Source organism: Macrotis lagotis, chromosome 6, assembly GCF_037893015.1.
Source record: "Macrotis lagotis isolate mMagLag1 chromosome 6, bilby.v1.9.chrom.fasta, whole genome shotgun sequence".
In the NCBI taxonomy this organism is placed as follows: domain Eukaryota; kingdom Metazoa; phylum Chordata; class Mammalia; order Peramelemorphia; family Peramelidae; genus Macrotis; species Macrotis lagotis.
Window position 1 is genome coordinate 61,713,595 of NC_133663.1, and position 23,511 is coordinate 61,737,105.

The 23,511-nt window shown below is 35.9% G+C and overlaps 1 protein-coding gene across 1 annotated transcript in view; it reads left to right on the top strand.

Moving 5' to 3' along the window:
• CUL3 (cullin 3) overlaps positions 1-23,511 on the top strand; it is a 110,718-nt gene that overhangs the window by 20,982 nt on the left and 66,225 nt on the right. The window contains exon 2 of the mRNA XM_074191260.1: positions 9,471-9,668. Within this exon, the coding sequence (XP_074047361.1) occupies positions 9,471-9,668 (198 nt within the window). The remainder of the gene's footprint in view (positions 1-9,470; positions 9,669-23,511) is intronic.

Here is a 23,511-nt window from a genome sequence, read left to right on the forward strand (position 1 = left end):
ACCAGTGATAATATTATCCAACTTTTGCTTGACAGCTTCCCAATCAGGGGAATTTATAATTTCCTAAAACAGGCTTCCTGATTTGGATAGCTTTAATTTGTTAAAGGACATTTTCCTTAAATTAGGTTTAAATTTGACTCTTTAAAACTTCTGCTGTACCTTATTTCTTATTCTACCTTCTTTGGCTCACCAAGAAGTGTAATTTGCTTTCTAAGTGATAGCCTTTCAGATATTTGAAATTAAGTATCATGTCCTTTCAAGTCTTCTTATGGAATATGAAATAAGAGCCCTTCATAATTCTGTCTGCTCTCCTGAATCCCCTTTCTAACTTATCAATATCATTCCTACAATGAGAGCACCAGAGTGAAATACAGTACTGGAGTTGTGGTCTGACCAGGGTAGACTACAGCAACTCTTGTCTATAATCTTGGACTTCATGCAGTTTAAGAGTGCATTAATTAGGGGCTGCTAGGTGGCGCAGTGGATAAAGCACCGGCCCTGGAGTCAGGAGTACCTGGGTTCAAATCCGGTCTCAGACACTTAATAATTACCTAGCTGTGTGGCCTTGGGCAAGCCACTTAACCCCATTTGCCTTGCCAAAATCTAAAAAAAAAAAGGAATGCATTAATTAGTTCACTTGGCTACCACATCACATTACTTATTGTTAAGATTATCTAGATGTGAAGTAGGTTTTTTGGAGCCCAAATATAGGACTTTCTATATTAAATTTACTTCTGTTAATTTTTGTCTTCAATTCTTCTCTGTATTTTTTTTAACTTGTAGACATATTTTTACTTTTTTAATCCTGCCATTTTATGTGTTACGTATCCTTTCAGCTTTGTATCATTCAGAAAAGTATGTCTTCTATGTCTCTATCAGAGTCATTGATTACGTTTAAACAGCCCAGTTCCAAGCATTAATCCTTGTGACACTTCCCTTCCTTTCATGAGAACAATGAGCCATTGTTTATCCCTTGGGTTTTGCCATTCTACCAATACTGAATCTGCCTTGGAATTTTTTTCCTTATATCATACTACCTTTTCTACAAAACTATCTTGAGAAACTTTCAGGTCTCCTGCTATAATCTAGGTAAATGATATCAGTATCATTCCTCTGATATCTGGGAATCTTATCAAAATTGTCAATTAATCCACCATCTCTCTACTTGACAGAAGGAAGTTGTTTCCTGGGATCTTGATCACTTAGGTGGAATTTTACTATTTCTGGGGTTGTGTTTAATTACAACAATCTAATTACCAGTGTTCTCTTCTGCTAATCTTGCTATTATCATTTTATCCATGTTCTCATAATTGTTTGAATTTCTCATTTACCTTTGCTTACAATATAGTATTAGTTCATACATTTACTAAATATACTGTTATTTGTTCATTCACTGCTGCCACAAATAATTTTGGTTCTGTAATCTTTCACAGATCACTGACTTTTTGCTCAGTAATCATATGCATGACCAGTTCTTCTGGTACCAGAGATGTAGTTCTTCTGAGTTAATAAACTTGAATTTAAAGGTATATCCCTACCTATACCATCTTACTAATTTTATATAATTCAGTGTTAGCTATGTTTTTTTCTCTTTTTACCAGTTCAACATTCTCCTTGGCAGAGAAAATAGAAACAAAATAGGAATAGAGCAAGGCTGCCTTCTCTCTGTTGTCAGAACAAAATTCCAAGCCCACTTCCCCCCCCCCTTTAGAGCTCCTTGTTTCCCTTTTCCCAACTTTTGTTGTCTATTGCTTTTCTTATCAGCCTTAATTTATTATGATATTCCAATAAACTGCATGAAATTAGTCTCATATATATTGCCTTCAGTTCCTGGTCTATGGTAGTAAGTACTTAAATACTTATTTAGCACTTCTTATCTTATCATTATACCATGCCATTTTAACAATTATTTTTAAGACAGAGTAGTCACCCCCCCCCCCCAAAGTTGCTGTCTTTTCCTAGCAACCTCAATCTCTCCTGACTCCAGACCATCCAGCTGTTAAAATGACCTTTTTGAAGTGAAGATCTAGCCATGGTACTTCTCTCTCTTTCACCAGACTCCAGTGGTTCCCTCTTATCACTCCTACCTCCTGGCGCTCTTCAGATCCCAGCTGCAGGAAGTCATTCCTGATCTCTTTCAGTGTTAGGACCTTCCCTTCTCTGGGTGACCTCTTTATATAGAATGAGTTTGTATGCTGACTATCCACTAGAACCTGAGCTCCTTAAGACTGAGGACTGTCTTTGGTTTTGTGTCCTCATGCCACCTGGTGGGTATAACGACTGATTCAATCCTGAAGAGGTTGGGGAAAATTACTTATAGATGATATGAACTGGAGATGAAAGACTTGAGTCAGGCAGACCAGTGAGTAGGCTGGGCAGTAATTTAGATTAGAAACCCTGAAAGCCCGCACTAGGGTGGTAGTTGTGTGAGAGAAAGAGTTGCATAAGAGATGTTAGGAACTTTTAACATCTGATTTTATATATGGTTTGGAGAAGTGAGGAGAAAGGTGTTGAGGTTACAAATTCAGAGTTTGTAGACTAGTGCAATGCCTTATACGAAATAAGGAAGTTTGGAATAGGAAGGATTGTGTTTGGCAGAGAAGTTGAGTTCTGTATTAGATATTTGTAATATTCAATAGTGATGGTGATGCAGTATTGAACTCAGGGAAAATATGGTGTCTTTCTCTCTCCCCTCTTCCACAGATGCCTACATATATAATAATCACATTTCTGAAAGCGGTAAATAATGTGAGCCATCTTCAAATAAATATGTGATAATGACAACTCATGATATCACAGAAAGAATAGAGAGAGAAGCGAAGAGGACCACAGACAGGTTCAGAGGGAATAATACCCCCAGTTAGGGGATCTGATATGAAAGGAGTCTGAGTTGTCAAATGAATAGGAGGAGAACCAGGAGAGATTAGTTTAAAAAAAAAGTAGAGAAAATCAAATTTGTTGATGGTGTGGAGAATGAATAGAAAGAGCAAGTAGAATGAGAACTGAGAAAAGGCTATCAGATTTGGTTGTGAAGAGGTCATTGGTAACTTTGGAGAGAACAGTTTCAGCTGACTGGTTGGGTTAGAAGTCAGATTGTACAGGTCCCCAGTAGAATTTCCTTGTTTCTCAACCTTTTGCAAGTTGAAATCATCATGAGTAAAGTCAAGAAATTGTTACTTGCTCTGTTTGGGTAGAGTTTCAGCAGATGAATTGATAACTGAAGTTTGTCGTGTGTGTGTGTGTGTGTGTGTGTGTGTGTGTGTGTGTGTGTTTTGTCTTATATGTTTACCAGATTCATTTATTTTCTCTGTCATTTGAGCTGTTATATTTTCATATCACCTTCCCAGTAAAAAAAAAAAATTAAAAAGAAGAGAGAGAAAAGAAGGCACTTCAGCAAAACTAACCTAAAATAATATTAACTGAGCGAGCATGGTCAATTTTCCATTCCACAAACATAGCTCAAAAGAAGAGAGAGGTGTGTCTTATCTCTTCTTAAAGTCAACATCGTTTTGATTCCTTTGAAGAAAGCATAACCACTTTGTGTCATATTTTAGTTATGAGTTTCATTCCATTCACTTTTTGTTTAATAAGCACAGTCATGAAAATTATCCAGAAGTATTTCTTTCATGCTGAAAAAAACACTGGAAATAAAGTTGGGAGGATTTGGAGGTACATAGGAGGGGAGGAGAAATGCAGCCTTGTTAGATTTGCAAAGATAAAGATTCATGCCAAAATGAAATATTTAGTAATTGATTGTTCACTGAAAGTTAAACTTCATTCTACTATAAATAGCTTTGTATTTGTGGTTGTACCTTAAATAGCCTGTAAAGATCATTTAGGATTCTACAGTTTATTTGCTTATATTCCCGGGAAATTGTTTCTGAATAGGTCAGGATTTTTTTCTCTTCACATTACATTTCTTGTGATTTTCACAATCCTTGTGCTATTTATCATGAACTTGTTCTAAAGGTATTTAAAGTTTTTCCCTCTAATTTTAAACTACTGTTTCAGCAAAGTAAAATTTATGTTATATTTGTTTATTTATGAATATTATTCTCAACCTCTTGAAAGTCCCTTATTGATTTTTTGTCTTAATGGTAGAAAATCAGACTATTTTTATATGTTTAAGGTCATTTTTAATGGATTAACTTGATGGAGTCTCAAGATTTATTGTCCCTTTGAGAGATTTTTGCCAAACATGGCATAGAGATGATCAGGGAAAAAAAATAGACAATTTGGCTATGTAAGATTTAAGTTTTGTACAAGCAAAATTAATGCACTTAGATAGAAATTCTAAAGGAAAATTCTGGATAACATATTTCCCTTATTAAAGAACTGATATACAAGATTTGTAAGGAATTGATACAGTTATATAAGAATACTAATTATTTACCAGTAAATAAAGGTCAGAAAATTTGCACAGGTAGTTCTCAAAAGAAGAAAAATAAGCTAGTAACCCATGTGAAAAAATGCTTCATATAAAGGATAATAGAAATGCAAATTAAGTAATTAAAGTGTGCGTCATCAGATTGTCAAAGATGACAGAAAAGGGAAATAGCAATTGTTGAACATGCTTAGTGGACAGGCTCACTAATTAATGAATTGTTGATGGAACTGTAAATTGATTCAACCATTCTGGAAATCCATTTGGAACTATACCCACTAAGTCACTAATCTGTGCATAACATCTTTGACACCTTGACACTACTTTCTATCTTTTCCCCTTAGAAGAGAAAAGACAGGAGAAGGACCCACATATATAAAATATTTATAGTAGCACTTCTTTTTGTTATAGTGAAAAATTGAGTGCCTATCAGTGGCTAAATGAATTGTGGTATATGAATGAAATGAAATAAGTAAGCTCAGTAAAAAAAATGAAGAAAAATTTTTATGAAATGAACAGAACCAAGAGAACAATTTATATAGTAACCATAATTATTATAAAGTGGAAGGAAAAAATAACTTTGAAACTCTTAATGGATAGTGGAACATGCTGTGACAAACTTTAGATGTATAAAAAGACCAAGAATATTTTTTTGACATGACTGCTGTGTGAATGCAATTTTGTTACAGTGGAGAGGTTTGTTTTTTAAGGGATAGTTGGGGAACTGTGGGGTGGTTTCATATATTAAGGTGAAGTGTTTTAAAATACGTGGTAGTGGGGCAGCTAGATGGTGCAGTGGATAGAGCACCAGCCCAGGAGTCAGGAGTACCTGAGTTCAGATCCAGCCTCAGACATTTAATTACCTAGCTGTGTGGCCTTGGGCAAGCCACTTAACCTCATTGCCTTGCAAAAAAATAAAATAAAATAAAAATAAAATACGTGGTAGAAGAGAGCAGAAGGAAGTTCAGAAAACAGGGCAGTCTTGGTACTACTGTGTTTAATGATACTTAATATCTTCATAAATGACCTTATTTTTTGTTCTTTGTATATATTCCTGTTTGTTGTCAAGTTTATAATTTTTAAAAAGACAACAGGACAGGAGAAGAAGTATTGCCCTATTCTTTGGAATCTATTTTAGACTGGTTGATAAGAGTATTGATCTTAGAATCAGAAAAATCTTTATTTGAGCCCTCAACTGTACATTTGTTAGCTGACATTGGACTAGTCGATTCTCCAGTGTATTATCTGAAACTATTTACTTCACAACTGTGGGAAAGACTTTTGTTTCCCCCTGCATTCATTCTGGAAAATTTTAAGCTGGAAGGAAGAAAAAAGTCATCAAAACTAATAGACATGTTTTAAAATTTAACTAACGTTACAGCTGGGGGACTTTTACTCCCGGAAAGAAGTATGGGAAGAATCTTCTCATTCCCCCTTTTTGAGACCAAGCTTGTTATTTATAATTTTGCAACATTTAGTTTCATTTTATTTTGTAGTGGTTTCTTTTCATTTACTGTCTCAATGTATATATCATTTTCCAGGCTCTGCCTGCTTCCTTCCTTTGCATTCTTTCATTTAAGGCTTTCCACAGTTCTTTATGTTCACTATGTTCATTTTTTCTTTTAGCTCAGTAAGACTCCTTGCATTAATGCTTTCTGATTTCTCTAGCTAGCCCCTATTTTACTCACTGTTAGCAACCACAAAAAAAAAAATACCACTATAAATATTTTGGCATATGTGGACTTGGGGATAGGGAGCAGTGTCAGTAACCTCCTGATGTCTGAGAAGTGTTCATTGGTTGTGGACATTTGAGTCACTTTATTTGCATAATTCTAAATTGCTGTTAACTTACACTGTAAAATCTTAAGCTGCCTTACAAAAGGCAAGCAATTATTTTTGAATAGTACTGATATTTGAGATATTTTTAGATATTAAAAATAACTTTGGATGACTTTTGCAAAGCAATAGGTTAAGTAGGTGTTCATCTATTTATGTTTAAAGGAATTTGTGGTACATAAATATATTATTGTGCCTCCAATGTATCAGTTGGTTTTGTTCAACTATTTTTGAAACAAGACAGGGTACTATTGAAGGGAAGGTGGTTATCTGAGAATGACAGATTTAAAAAATTCAAGGCATCAGTAAAACCATTTTTAAAAAAAAGAAAGCAGAATTTATATTACTATAAAGGTAAATTTGTTTATACTTCTTTATAGAACAGATAATATCCTTGGAGGGCTTTTTTGTTTTGTTTTATTTATTTTATTTTTTCAGGGTCAAGGGAAATGTTATTCAGCAATCAGTGGTTTGAAATGTTTGACCAGAGTCCTTGAGAGCAAGTGACATTTTTTCAGAACTGTATCTCACAGAAGGTAGAAAAAGTGTGAATATGGGTGTTGTGTATCCATACATATATGTATATTTGAGAATCATCTAGAGGTGATAATTGAAACCATGTGAGTAGATGAGATCACTATATAGAGAGCCAAGAATAGCCTTTGGGGGACAGTCATGATTCAGGAATATGAGGTATCAGCAAAGGATGTCTTTTAGACATTTATAAAGTGTGTGTGTGTGTGTGTGTGTGTGTGTGTGTGTGTGTGTGTGTGATTCACTTGATTAAAATTTTTATGATTTAACTAAGGCTTAAAGATAACTAGGTAGTGAAGTGAATAGAACATTGATCCTGAAGTCAGAAGATCTGAATCCCAATTCAGCCTCAGATACTTAATGCCTATGTGAGCCCTGGGCAAGTTATTTAACCCCAATTGCTTCTCTCTTCAAATAATAGTTAAATTTGAGATTGTTCTTTTGCTAAAATACCCTCTTGAATAGCACTCAGGAATGTATGGAAAATTACTAAAACTATATCGGCTATACAATTTAAGTGTGCCCCTTTTTTGGAAGAGGTAAGGTACCCTTAAAGTGGAACTTTGGATTGGTTAGAAGGTCATGGCACTTACCTTAGTTCAAATCAATAGTACTTGTGTAGTTCAGTACATTCTTTTAATTATCATGCCAGAAATATGTGTTGAGCTGCTTAATTGAACTGAGTAATAGAATTTAATGACTTGACCAGATGATGTTTGATAGTCTTTTATAGAATTAGATTTTGGTTTCTTTAAAATTAAGAACTCTTTCACAATGAAAAATATGTTATCTTGGTTAGAAAAGAATGAAAAATCAAGGAATAAAGAAGAGGCACTTCTGTCATCATACGTTTATTTAAATTTAATTCTCTAAAAATTTCAAAGGAAAAAGAAAACTTTTATAAATCTTCATGCTTCATTTAAATTGGGAATCAGAAATCTGACAGTATTCCATTACCAATGGCAGTTGATTTAGCCTTTATAATAGCTCAAATAAACCTGTCTCCTCCTGACACAACCACTGAAATAGGCCCTCATCACCTCATACCTTGTTGCAGTAAGCTTCTGGAGGTCTTCCTGCCTCAAGTTTACCCACTCCAGTATCTCCTCCAATCATTCACTCAAGGGATTTTCCTACAGCTCACATCTAACCATGTCACTCCCCCCCCCCCCCCCATAACCTCCCCTAGCTTCTTATTGCTTCCAGGATCAAATACAAAGTGTTCTTTTAGATAGCACTTAATAAATATTTACTGATTGATTGCTTGGCATTCAAAGCCCTTTATAATCTAATAATAATAATAGCTAATCATTTATAGTGCCAGGCAGTATGCAAAATGATTTACAATTACCTTCTCATTTGATCCTTATAATAACCTTGGGAGAGAAGTGCAGTTATTATAAATACTTTACAGATGGGCTTAAATGACTTGCCCAGGGTCACATAGCTATTATCAGAGACAGGAGTTGAACTCAGTTCTTTCTGAATCCAGACCAGGTTCTATCCACCAGGCTATCTATAGCTGCCTCAAGCCAACTCCTCCTGTCCTCAGTCCAGTCACTGGATGCTGCTTGTACAACTCCAGGCATTTCTCTTGCTAGCTCTCTAGAACACCTCATCTCTTCATTCCTACTCCTGATCTCTCTGACTTTGTACTTTTATGAATCCTCCAGCTCATCTTAATTCTGGTGCCTTCCCTCTCTCTTAGGTATCCTGGTAGATGGCTAATGTGTGGATGTGTGTGTGTGTGTGTGTGTGGGGGCTCTGTGTGTCTATGTGTGTGTGTCTTGTTTGCATAATATTTGAGTGTTGTCATTCCTCTGCCCCAGTTAGATTGTTGGCTCCTTGGGGTTAGGGACTGTCTTTTGTTTTGTGTTCCCAGCCCTTGATGTCTGGCACATGGTTAGTTGTTTCGAGTTTTTTGAAAGAGGATAGGGGTGACTAGGTGGTGCAGTGGATAAAGGACCGGCCTTGGAGTCAGTAGTACCTGGGTTCAAATCCAGTCTCAGACACTTAATAATTACCTAGCTGTGTGGACTTGGGCAAGCCACTTAACTCCATTTGCCTTGCAAAAACCTTAAAAAAAAAAAGAGGATAGTAACATCACAGGGTGACTCAAGTCTGACTTGCCTGTGAAGTGGATTGAAGTGCAGCAGAGCTGCACAGAGTGCTCAGCCTTCCTCTCTCTTCCTGAGTCATCAAAGTCCAGTGGCATGGCAAAAGTCAGGAGGACTGGCAAAGGCCCAGGATGCCATGATGACCTTGGCATCCTCCATGCCTGATCAAGTTCTAAGCATTCTACCCATTGTTCTTGTCAGCCCATCCTGCCTGGGGAACTCTTCATGTGCTTGGAGTAGACATCCCCCAGCCCACTGATGGGTGTGTGACCTCTCAATTATCCTCCCTCTGGTTTAGCCTGAGACATGGGATTTGTCTAGCATACTACAGCTTCTTGGAGCCACCAGTAAGAGTGTGAATTAGGTAGATGCTAAAGGTGGATGAGCAGCCCTCACACCAAAGGTGCTAGTCCTCCCTCAATATCTATTCCCCCCCCCCCATATATGTAGTAAGTACTTAATGTTTAATGACCAATTATTTCCTCACAAGTAATTTTTAGCTAATTTTCTTCTATATAAAATTATTTCACTATTTGTTCCTATAGTTCAGATGAAGCTAATTACTTTTCTGTTTGTCTTTTCTCTTTTGAATATTACAGATGACCATGGATGAGAAATATGTAAACAGCATTTGGGATCTTCTGAAAAATGCAATCCAAGAGATCCAGCGTAAGAATAACAGTGGCCTTAGTTTTGAGGAGCTGTATAGAAATGCATATACTATGGTTTTGCATAAACATGGAGAAAAGCTCTACACTGGACTAAGGGAAGTTGTTACTGAGCACCTCATAAATAAGGTATCTATAACTTTTAAAGGCTTTCTTTCTTTCTTATTTTCTTTTTTTAAGGTTTTTGGGGTTCTTTGCAAGGTGGTGGGTTAAGTGGCTTGCCCAAGGCCACACAGCTAGGTAATTATTAAGTGTCTGAGGTCGGATTTGAACAGGTACTCCTGACTCCAGGGCTGGTGCTCTATCCACTGCACCACCTAGCCTCCCCAAAGGCTTTTTTTCTTAACAGTACTTATCAGAGACATTTATAATTCTAAGTTTCCATTCTTTTGGAATTTTTTTTTCAAAGTTAACTGACAATTTATGAAAAGTTTTTCTTTAATGTGAAACCTTATTAATTCAGTAGCACTTATTTGGAATTAGTAATCTTTTTGATGGGAATTATGATGCCATTTTTCATGATCTGTGAAAAAGGGGTTTGCTAGGCAATTTAAGGAATTATACTACTTTAGAGAATTTCAAGTACTTTAGAATTGTTTACCAAAAGGCAATATCTTCTGGATGTCTGTTTGACACCTGTATCTTCCAGCCCTGAGAAGTTAAATGCCATGCCTTGCCCATGACCACACTGTTACTATACTATACAACAAAAGAAGCAAATAAAGTGATTCAAAAAAAAAAGAATGAGTTCTATGTGGTTACTGAGAACTAAGATATGTGCTCCAGTAAATAAGTGCAAAGTAGTTTGAAGAAAAGAAGAGCAATAGCGGCAAGGGACTGTTAGAGAGGTCTTCCAACATCTGAACTTGAAGCCTTCAAAGGAGGAGCAGGATTTATACTTGACTCCCAAAGCAAAGGACATTAGGAGATAAATTAGAAAATATCAGTCTTATTTTTTTTTTTTAAAAAAAAAACACTGCCCTGAACTGTCATGTTAGCAATTGAGTGGACAACTTCTGAAGACATGTTTTCCTCTAGAATAATGGGCCTTTCTATGCACCCTGGATGTGCTATAGAAGTCACCAAGAGTATAAAGAGGTCCTAGGGCCTCTGAGAAGGGCAGCTGAACAGTTTAACTTGTGTTTCCCAGTGTTCTTAAGGTCTTTATTTCTAGAATGGGTTTGTCATTTACTTTACCAGTCTCATTAGGATCATTGTGAGGAAGGTGCTTTTCAACCCTAGCAGGTTTTGTGTCTATTTATTGTCATTATTATAAATGACTTACCTTTATATGATTTGGAAACTAAAACAACATGCTCTCTGGATTCAAATTCAGAAGTGGGCACAATGTAATTCTAACCTCTCCTTGGAAATAGAATATCAATCATGCCAGCATACATGGAGACATTGCAGTGCAGTCTCTGCTGTTTCAAAAAAGGATACAATCCTCTGAAGTTCATAGGCTCTTTGTCAATCTGATTTGTAGCACTTGGGCACCATGGGAAAGAGCATCCTTTGGGGGGAGCGGTGCCAGGACAGAAACTATAGCTGCATTCAGTGCTTCCCAAGGAACTTGCTGGTTTTGATTTGGGGCGCCTCAGGGCTAGAGGAAAAGTTAGACCAATGTCTCTGCAGTGACTTATCTGTAATTGATTATTCAGGAAGAGTGTCTCCCTGGTCAGTAGTCCTCAAAATTCATTTATTCAGTAACTTGTCAGGAATGTATGGAAATGAATATAATACTCTAATCCTGCTTTTTAGAACATATGAAATATGGAAAGTAAAGATGAGGTTTTCATTTGAGTCTCACAATTACCCTGGAGACAGATGCTATTATAATTTCCATTTTGTAAATGAGCAAACTAAGACTGAGAAGTTGTGACTTGACTAAGCTTACATAATGCCAGAGGCATATCTGAACTCTTCTTTTGATTTCAAATCTAACTTTCTTTATATACATTGCCACTTAAGCACCTAAGAGTTAATAATTCTAGGCAGTACCTACATGCTAAATGGGCAGCACAAATGAGCATAACTTTAGTAATATATAGAAGAAGATTCACAGGATGCATTCTGTGTCTCATAGTTTTATTTGTTCAGTTGTTTAAATCATGCCCAAGTCTCCAAGATTCCATTTGGGATTTTTTTGACAGTGATACTAGAGTGGTTGTCCAGAGTCACCCATCTAGTAAGGCTCTAAAGACCAGAATTGAACTCAGGAAGATGAATCTTTCTGACTCCAAGCTGCCTGGAACTCTGTCCATTGTGCCATCTACTGCCTCTGTCTGTCTACTCCATGCCCTTTCATTGTCTGTCTCTATTGATCTCCTCCCTCACTTCCACAACGTAGCTTCCTTTAAAGCTCAACTTAATTCCCATCTATTATTATCTATTTGCCTGATCTTTTTCTTTAATCTTCTAGCTTTTATAATGGTTTTTCTTACAGCAATGGATTTAAGTGACTCGCCCAGGATCACACAGCTAGGTTAATTATTAGGTGTCTGAGGCTGGATTTGAACCCAGATCCTCCTGACTCCAGGGCCAGTGCCCTAACCACTGCACCACTGAGCTGCTGCCCCCACCCCCATCATTTCTAATTGGCATAGTAGTCCTTAACAAATAAGTTTACTTTAAAAAGATTTTTATTATAAACTTGACATCAACAAAAATGAACATTTCCATATATACAAGAAGAAAAAAAATCATCTAAGAAACAGAATCTCTTAAGTATACTGTTGAAAAAATAGATTTAAAATTTTACCACTGTACTAAACATAAGTTTAGTTTTTTAGAAATTATGGACAATGAAAAAAGATTTATCCATATCTTAACAGTTACATGTTGTTTTAGTCATGTCTGTTTCTTCATTGACACCCCTCGGCAAAGATCCTGGAGAGTTTTCTCATTTTGCAGTTGAGGAACTGAGGTAAACAGTGACTTGCCCAGGGACACACAGCTATGTCTGAGACAGATTTGAACTTGCAAAGAGGAGTGAGTTTTGACCCTCTCTCCACTGCTCCTCCTAGCTGCCCAAGCATCGACAAACAAATGCACAAACAGTGCTTGGAATAGATAGAGATGGGAATTTGTTGCTAAGACAGCTATTCTTCCAAATTATTTTTTTTAACTTGATCAAAACTTTTTATTTGAAAGACTGCATATAATCAATCAGTCCTTCGTCAGGACTCTGCAGATATATCAGTTGTTCAACAGCATTTATTAAATTTTGACTCTGTGCCAGGAAGAAAGATAGACTGCCTTTTTCAATGAGCTCTCAGTCTAATTGTGAGTGTTCTTAATCAAGAATATGTTAGAGTTATAGGAGATGTTTGGAAGACATAATCTTGACACATAAATCTTGGGTCTTCAGTGGCAGCATTTATTGAATGTTCGTGTTTAAAACTTTACTGTGGGGAATAGCTAAAAGACATAGCAGGCGTCAGGAAGCAGGCATTTTTTGGTGAATTTTTATTCTTATTTTTGTGCAAATGATTTTTTTATGCATTACTAAAATATTCTTGTTTAAGAATGAACATAATACCCCCTCCCCTCCAAAAAATATAGACCCGCATAAGTAATAAAGAGAAAAAAATTTAAAATTAATAATAATAATAGGGGCAACTGGGTGGTGCAGTGGATGGAGCACTGGCCCTGGAGCCAGGAGCACCTGAGCCCAAATCTGGCCCCGGACACCCAACAATCACCCAGCTATGTGACCCCAGGCAAGCCACCCTAATCCCATTGCCTTGCAAAAAAATAAAATAATAAAAATAAGAATAGTGGGGGGGGCAGCCAGGTGGTGCAGTGGACAGAACACCAGCCCTGGAGCCAGGAGCACCCAGGTCCAAATCTGGCCTCAGACACCCAACAATCACCCAGCTGTGCAGCCCCGGGCAAGTCGTGCAACCCCATTTGCCCTGTAACACCCCTCAAATAAAAATAATAATAATATTAATAATGATAATAAATGTGCTTCAGTCTGTGTTCTAACATCTCCAGCTCTGTCATGGGTAGGTCACATTCTTTATAAGGCCATCACAAAAGCTACTTCAATATTTTTCCACCATTGCCAATACTGATCACAGCTCCCTCCATTCATACTTCCCCAGTTACCATATACAATATTTTTTCTCTCCTTTCACTCTGTCCCTCTTAAATATGCTGTAGGGTAGCTGAGTGGCTCAGTAGACATCCCCAGCCCTGGAGCCAAGAGGCCCCAAGCCCACACACCACCCATTAGGCCCAGCATCCACCTGGCCCTGTGGTCCTGGACTGGCCATCTAATCCCAGCCCCTTGCAAGAAGTAAAAAAAGAAAATGTATTCTGACTACTCTCCCCCCATAGTCCACCTTCTTCTCCATCACTCATATCCCCCCCCTTCCCCCTGCCCCCCCTTCTCTCTTTCTTAGTCTGGATGTTAGCCCATTGAGTAGAGAGAGAGAGAGAGTGTGTGTGTGTGTGTGTGTGTGTGTGTGTGTGTGTGTGTACGTACATACATATATATATATATATATATATATATATATATATATATATACACCGTTTCCTCTCCTAGCCACTTCTGATGAAAGTGAAGCTTCTGTCATTACACCTTGCCTTTCCCCCTTCCATATCATTGCAATAGCTCATTGTAATAAAGAAAAATATTATTATATGAAATATCTTAGCCTATTCCATCTCTCCTTTCCTCTTACTCCCATTACATTTCCCTTTTAGCCATTGACTCCATTTTTACACTATATTATATCTTCAAATTCAGCTCTCTGCTGTGCTTCATCTATAAAAGCTCCTTCTACCAAGGAGGGATATTTTTAAAAAGCTTAAAAGCTTCATACCATAAAGACAAAACTTTTCTTACTTGCTAGCATCTTTGTGATTAACAGTATTTATAATGATTTTGTTTGTTTTCTTAAGACTTTGAAACCTCAATTAAATTTCATGTTCATGAAATCAAAAATATGAATGGAGGAGTAGTAATAGCTCTTGATAAACTTTATTGGGGGGGGCAAGTATCCAGTTCTCTTTTAAGATTGCTTTTTCCCAAATCCTCTCCACCATTTCCTCCCACCAGAAATATAAGTTCTGTTCAGAATGTTTGAGTGTTTTAGTTGTCTTTTTAAAGTCCAGGTATTAACACTGTCTTAATATACAGTAGGTCCTAGAAGCCTTTGTGCAGTTTTAACCTACTGAAGCTTAAATCTACATCGGTGTACTTAACATATTCCCAAATCTACCAGATTATGGTTCTCCTAAATTTTATAGTTTAATTTATTTTAGATGACATTTTTATAAGATAATTCATATTTGTTTTTGCACTTGTAATAATTGCTAGCACTTGGGTAAAATAGAAGCCATTTACTTGATATGATTCAGAAGTTTTGAAATCACAGATTCATAATTAGGAATCTGTATTAAAGTTGGGCCAAGAATCATTTTCTAAAGTTAAATAACCTAATTTAACTTCTATTTATTTTAATTTTAGAAGAATGAATTTTTCAGGTTTTATGTTTGCTTAAAATGTCTAATTGTGAGTGCTTTGTGTAGTTTGGTATTTTGTCGACTTGAGAGTTAAAGATCATTTATGCTTTTGTTTTGGATTTATAGGCAGTAAAGTTATTCATATACCTCTTAATAGGTGCTTTTGGGGGAAGTGTAAGTAAATATATGAGACACATTATTTTAAATATTAAATACGAAATTCCATTTTTTCTGTGGAGTTGAAATTCTGATTTAAATTCTTTTTAAATCAAATATTTAAATTGCCTACTCCAAGCAGTGTGCCTTTTTGAAGTTATAGAGTCCTACTTCTCATTGGATAGATGAGGAATACAAAAATGAAATAAGACATTGTCCCTGCTCTTAAGGATCTTAGTGCATTATAAAGGAGATAAACTACACAGGAGATTGAGCTACACAGTCAATCTGAGCATAGTTGTGGGCTAACTTGAACAAAACTTAATTTTTATGACTCAATTGTATTTTTTAACAATTGTATCTTTATGCTCACTGGCCAAGTATGGATGAGCATGTGAAAATCTGCCAGTTATTGGATTAAAACTTTCACTTGTTAAAGTTCTGCTATTTCAGTTAATTACAAAAAGCATTCTTGTTTTTTAGCTTTTTTTTTTGCTTTTGTGTCTAAATCCATCTCCCCCTCCCCAACCCAGCATGCCAGTCCTTGTAACAAAGATCAGATAATGTTCTCTTAAAAGCACTTGGAGTGCTTTAGATTTTCTTAAGAAAAGGTTATCTCCATATACTTCAAAATATTTATAGTAACACTTTTTGTAATAGCTAAGAATTGGAGGCAGAGTAGATACCATCAATTGAGAAATGATATAAACAAATTGTAGTACATGTTTGTAGAAGAATGTTACTGTGCTGTTGATAATGAATACAGAGAAGCATGGAAAGATCTATGTGAACTGAGACAGTGAGGTAACCAAGAAAACAATACACACACAGTAACTGATATTGTAAATGGAGAGAATATCTACACATCCAAATACTAAAAAGTCAGTGTAATAGAATTATAAAGATCAAGTAGGACTTGAATAACCTCAACCCCCTCACCCCTCTTCTTGTAATACTTTGCACACATTTTTGGACTTTTTTTTAATGTATCTATCAATTGTGCAGACTTGTTTTAGTCCTCTGTTTTTAAAAATTTTATTTAAGGCAATGGGGTTAAGTGATTTGCCAAGGTCACATAGCTAGGCAATTATTAAGTGCCTTGAGACCAGATTTGAACTCAGTTCCTTAGACTCCACCTAGGTGCCCCTAGTCCTCTCTTTTTAAAAAAAAGTACATTTTCTTATTTGAGATGGCTCTCTGAGAGAAAGAAGGATACTTGAGATATTTATGGCAATGTAAGAAGCCTAAAATATCAAAAATTTTTTTTAAAGGAAAAGGTTATTTGGAGGCATTATCAGTTCCTAGTTTTAACCCATGTTCCTGTTCCATAGATGGTTAGTCAACTTCCAGAACAGAAAGTATTGAGCTTATCAACAGGACTTTATCAAAAATGGGTCTTATTAAGCAACATGCTTTGCTTTTTGGATAAGGTTACTACATTGGTAAATGCAGTCACCTAGATTTTATCAAAGATGTTGGGTTAGTCTCTTAGGCTATATCCCAGGGAAAAAGAAAAATGATGTTGGCTAGATTAAAGGGATGTGGAACTTTGTGTTGATTTTTTTAATTTAATTTTTATCTTCAGATCTGCATTCTTTCTATATATCTATATATATATATATAATTTGTACTTAGAGTACTCTTATCAGAAAGATGATAAGGTAGCATGTTTCATCTTGAGTTTTGAAATTAGGGTTGCTTGTTATGTTGAGTTCCTAAGTTCTTTCAAAGTTGTTGTTTTTTAATAGTACAGATATTTATATAAATTATTTTCTTAGATTCCTTTATCCAAAGAACTGATTACTTTCTACTCTAATTTGTTCATGATGTCATGATATGGAACTATTTTGCTGTCTCCAGGGGAGTGCACTAAATATCTAAGACATGACAAATATCTCAGACATAAGATAGAGGACCCTCGTCTGATTCTGGAGCTAGGAAATATTGGTAGAATTACCAAGCAGCACATTCAGGCTTGAAATCAACAAAAATCTTAAAATAAGAGCTAGTTCACTACTTATTGTATATATTTTACAGAGGATTCATTTTTAGATATTGCTTGGACTGGATACCTATTGAAGCATTCTGCTGTATTTTTGCTTTGATTCTGAAATGTGACCCAGTAGTTAAAAACAGAAATGTCATCCTTATACTCTTAGAAACAAAACAAAAAAACCCTATGTAATCTTTCTTTATTGTTTTGTAAGAGGAATTATAATTCTGTTTCACAATGAAGAACCACTTCTAAGCACCCTCTTAAAAGTGAAATCTTTTTTGTATTTAGGGAGATAGCTGTTATTGAAACTTTTCTTAGTTTTATGGGGAGGGGGTGGATTATGCAACTATGTGTCATTGTTTCTCTGCTTGGAAGAATTAAAGCATTAATGGGTAGACTGGTACAGTTTTGCTACCTCATTTTGTCAGCGTGCCTACTGCTCCATAGTTGTGCCAATTATTTTGTGATTTCTACTAATCTTTACTTTGGTTAGATAAGTTGTTATTGTAGGTTTTGAGACTTCTATTCAGGTGGGAAACATTTTTTCACTTTTTCTGCATCTTTATGGGGTCTTCAAATTAAACTTTTTTTCTATATAGTTCTGAATAACAATAGAAGAAGCAGAGGGAAGTTACAGAGCAAAATGTGAGTTTAACATAAGGAAAATTAGAACTATCCAGAAGTGGAATGCACTGCCTCCAGAGCTGTATTATGTCTCTTCTCACTATAGACCTTCATGCAAAGGCTGTATAGTTATTTTTTTAAGATATGTAGTAGATGAAATTCTGTTCAGAAATGGGCTTGCCTGGGTACCCACTGAAATCCTTTCTAGTTCTAATTCTATGATTCATTGTGTGTTTATATGTGCATATGTGTGGGTGTGTCTGTCTGTCTTAGTACAATTTTCAATAATTTGCAATTAAGATGCCTTGTTTCGAATTAGTAGCTTTCATTCTTTTAGAAGCATTTCAGGGTTTTTGTTCCTATTACTACATTGAAGAAAAATTGTGGATGAGGTGAAAAATTTGGGAAGAAAATGATTCAGAATTATATTGCATCATAAGCACTTATAATAAAAATCATTTAGGAAATGCTAAACACTGCTTATTGGACATAGCTAGCATCAAATGCCACAAAAAATAAAATTGGTGACATTTTAACAAGAAAGAAAATACTTTTTTTTTCAATGTGAGTTATTTCTGAATCAATGGTCCATCAAATACCAAATCACCAAGTTGTCATAGCTAAGATGAGAATTTGTAAAATGCACAAAACAAAAGGTGGCATGTTGTCTTTCAGCATTTTGAGGCAGGTTAGCTTTACCTTACTGCTGCAAGACCAACACCTTAAAAAATCACTGTGTGGCAGTTAGACCATCAAGAGACAGGTTTGAATATACTGGGTTGTCGCCAATTTGTTGCCAGAAAATCTTATGCTGATGCTTTGTTGGGCATTGCTGGCACAGAGTGGAGCCTCACTTTATATGGGAGGGACCACTTCCATAAAACCAAATGAAAGAAATGAAATAGGTTGTTATTTCCATAAAGGAAACAAAGAGACTGTGAAATACAAAGGAGGTAGCTAATACATCTGGTAGAAAGTTCCAAAAATTCAAGTTTAATGAAAAAATAGGCTTTACTTGGATTCATTACTCTGCGCATGCTTAATAAACTTCAACATATTAACTACTCCACCCAGGAGGAGCTTAAGGTTCATTATAATAACATGCAATGTATGTGGAGGAACCAGGGTGGGGAAACAGAGCAAAGAGATGGACCTAATCCTCAGCCAATGGAGGACCTGAGGGAAAGAACTGGTGTTTCTGGGGCAGAGATAAAAGTTGCTTGCTTTTTGCTTTTGGTTGTTTGTTTGTCTTTGATGACCACACCCTTTCTACAGGGATGTATTAAATTTTTTAAGTTACTTCATTCACCCTGGAGTCTTTCTTTGTTTTTCTTTAAGATTTATTTCTAACACCATAGTCTCCTTCAGCATCCAGTCCATTCCCAGAAATCCTGTTTTCTATTAAATCAGGGACATAGGGTGATAACAGTTCTGGAAAAACTATAAGAAGGATGTCTTTGCACATTTCCCTCACTATGATATACTTATGCAAGTCATGTTAACATGTCCATTATAAGATGGTCCTCTTCGATTACAAAGGACAACTTAAAACATTATTGAAAATAAATGGCCAATTGAAAGAGGTATGTTCAAAATTGCCATTTTAAGGAGGAGAGCTCAAAAGTCCAGAAAGTGTCTTAGTCAATGAACATATTGTTTACTTGCCACCTGGAGTGAGATGGCTACCAAAAGTAACACAGATTAGAATATTAAGGATAAATGACAGTTATCAATAGTATCATCTTATGAAACAGAAAGGGATAAGTAAAAGTATTTTTTTTTTAAGTTTGACATTATGTCCTACTAAGCAAAAGAGCATTCAAGAATGGAAATGAAAGGAGTATAGACAAAAGAAAAATGGAAAAGATTTGTGAAAACTATTTCAACAAACCGTTTTCTGCATCAAGAATAGTGGAACTCTTTGAACTCTAATATTACAGTCCCCAAGACATTATGATAGAATTGGTGAATAAGGATAGAAAGCAGACTTGGCAGTAAATAGAACAAAGAAGGCAGTTGTGATTCAGTGAACAGAGCACTGGGCCTGGAATTGGGAAGACTCATCTTCATTCAAAATTGGCCTCAGACACTCATTAGCTGTGTGACCTTGGGTCACTAATCTCTATTTGTCTTATGGGCTCATTAAGAGTCGGACACCATGGAAAGACTGAGCCACATAACAAAGAAGAGAATAGCAGTTCAAATTGGGTCAAGTCTAGAAGAGATCCATCCTGAAGGTAATATACACTTGTGGGTACACTGAGGGTACCCATGTAATACCAAAAAAGAACATAAAAGAACCAAAGGCATGGGGAAGAAAAATCTTAGATAGCAATAATATATAGATGGAGGTGACTGATATAACAAATGGTTTGTATAATGCTTATTCTCTCGCCTATGCAAAAACCTGAGCACCATTTATCTATGAATTGAGACCATCTTCAGTGAACTATTTGGTTGGGAATAAATAAACTTTTGCAAACAAGAGTTAACAATGGGATACACATACTTAACTTAGTTAAGGATATAGAAAATATGCTCGTGGTTTGTTTATGAAAAATTATTTTAATTCATTGAAACATATCTTCTTAAAGGCCCTTTTACAGCAAGGGACTTCCTTGCTGTAAAATTCCCAAGATTATTCAGGATAATCACAGTGTAAAGAAATAACTACCCTGTTCATTGCACTCATGGTAAATATTGGGCAAGTTACAAAACAGGGAAATGTTGTGACCAGAGGTAAGATTGTTCTTCAGATGATCTATTTGCAGATGACCTTGTGTTGATTCCTTCACCCTTCCTGGTTTTGCATAGCCTCTTGGAAGAGGCCAGTACTGATAGAAAGGTGATTTTGACTGTCTACCAAGGAACGAACAAGTAGATGATGAGTGTATTCCCTCTATAATTGTCCCTTCCCCATCATCTGGAAAATTCGCATAAACTATTTTGGCCCTTTGTGCCAAAGAAGTAATGGTATTGATATTGACATTATACTATACTATATATTTATTTTATGCATTTTTTGTGTTTCTAAACTTCTATGTTGTCTGTGACTTAGACAGAAATCCAAAAAATATCCCACTAAATTTCTTCTGCCAGCTTGTGATACCAAAACCACAATGGGGGAAAAAATCACAGTGTAACTATTTCAGCATTCATTTGTTTGCAGTTGGCTAGTGCAGTAGATACAACACAGAGTTCAAATTCAGCTTCAGGTACTTAATAGCTTTGTACAAGTCTCTTGATCTTTGTTTCCCTCAGTTTCCTCTACTCTAAATGGGGATAATAACTCCTGTATCCCAGGGTTATTTTGAGGATCTTGTGAAATAATATTTGAAAAGTGCTTAGTATAGTCTTTGGCACATTACAGGCAGTAAATAAATATTTATTCTCTCCTCACCCACCCTTGTTCTATTGTTAGTAGAGAACAGATCTGAGACCAATGGATCAAAAATAGAGGTAGTCACATCTTCAGTCTATATATCCTTGACCTACAGTATAAATAAATGATCTAGATCTACCTAGAGTTGAAGAGAAAGAAAGTAGATTTGTTGCTATTGAAAAATGGCAGAACTCTTTTCCCACTCTTAAACTTCCTAAGAAAGTCAAATTTGCCCATCTTTGCAGTTAAGAGTTTAGCAGTATTATTCTATGGCAGGGGAAATGGGATAATACTATGTCTAAAGTTCTAAGGATGAGAATCACAGAGAAGCATGATGTGGCTAATGGGCAGGCTGCAATAGCCAGAGAGATCCACTGGTATCTTCAGTATTGAAAGAAGCTGAGGAAATTAATAGCTCTAGGCCCTCTGTAGGGAACTTTTGATGTTAAAAAAAAAATGGATAGGTTATGAACTGCATCTTTGCAAAGAATTCTTGAACTGATGAGACTAAAGATCCTTGACTATTAAAAAATAAAATGTCTTCATGGTGGATATTTTATGTTTTTTTTTTTTCTATCTTATATACCAATTTATCAAGTATTTCTGATGAATCGTCTTTTGTTTATTTTGTTCAGTGATAAAAGGGAAAGGGTAATTTGTGAAATTAATAATTTTCTTACAGGTCACTTGTGCTTTTATAGTTTTGTTTGAACCAGACCTGTAACTTTCTTGATGTGAGGAATTCCCAATAAGTAATGACCTACTAATGGAAATCAGTATCTGCTTGGAAATTTGTAGTCTTAGAGAGTTGTCTGGGTGTGGAGAGGTTATACACAGCTAATAGGTATCAGTTGGGATTTGTGATTACTGAGTTGTAATTAATGGGGATGCTAGAAAAGGTAGTTAATTTGGAATGGAAGGTATTTTAATTTTTGAAAAATACCTAACTTAAGAATTTTTGTTTGGAGGCTTTATTTACTCTTTCAGCATACAATTTTAGTTTAAAAAATAACAAACTATTATGTTACTTTTTCAAAGAGAACCCAAGCTCAATTCTACTGAGTAACCAATGTTAGACTTGGGTCATTTTTAATGCCACCTGAGTTAGCATCATACAGTTAATTTTCCTCCTACCTTCTAGTATTGCTTTATTGTTGATTGAGCGATATCATTCAGTTCTTAGAGTTTAGCAATATTATTCTATGGCAGGGGAAGTGGGATAACACTGTGTCTAAAGACCTAAAGATGAGAATCATGGAGAAGCATGATGCAGCTGCGGGCAGGCTGCAACAGCCAGAGAGATCCAGTATTCAGTGTTGAAAGAAGCTAAGGAAATGTCTATCTCCCTGGGTAGGCTCTGTGGGGAACTTTTGATGTTAAAAAAAATGAGTTGTACATGATAAAAATGGATGGGCTATGAAATGTTTGTGTATGTATGTGTGTAAATGTACCTTATAAAATGCAATGTTTTACAAAACCCAGAAAAAAATGGCAGAACCCTGATAGTTCTCCTTAACTTAGAGAAGAATGGATCTAAGTTTGACTATATAATGTGAAAATGTCCTCTTAGGAGTTGTGATTATCCCCACTTTTTGTAGTGAGGCAGGCCTTTTCAGTAAAAGGAGAAAAATGTAATAATGTTCTGTTCCCCTCCCCCTCCTTGTATTTCTTCTACTTCATTTGTTAGCTAAGAAGGCTTGTTTTGGGAATCTGTTAATACCACTTCGTAATCAGTCTGAGTGATACTTGTATCTTTCATAGGATAATAAATTTAGAACTAGAAGATCCCAGTACCTTAAAAGCTGAGCTCAATCCCCTCATTTTATATTTGAGGAAACTGAGGCACAAAGCGATTGTGACTTGCCCAAGGTCACAGCTAGTAAGTGTTTGAGATAGGATTTGAAACCACCTAACTACAAGTCCAGAGCCCTATTTCCCACCCCAGCTGCCCTGCCTCTTTCAAAGAATTGTTCATTTATTAAGACCCGATATTTATTTCCCTTATTACTTCCCTAAGTTGTCCCTTGATTTTTTTTTTTTTTACTGATCATTTTCTATTACTTGCTATTGTGTTAATTATTACCATTATGGGGTAGCTAGCTAGGTGACGCAGTGGATAGAGTGTTGGCCCTGGAGTCAGGAGGATCTGAGTCCAAATGTGGCCCCAGGTACTTAATAATTACCTAGCTGTGTAAGCTTGGGCAAGTAACTTTACCCTATTGCCTTAAATAAATAAAATTTTTAAAAAAAATTATTCCTATATTATTCCTCATTTCCTTCCTCTAAACATTTCTCAGAATTTTGATTCTTTCTACAAGTGTAGATCAAATCGTGCT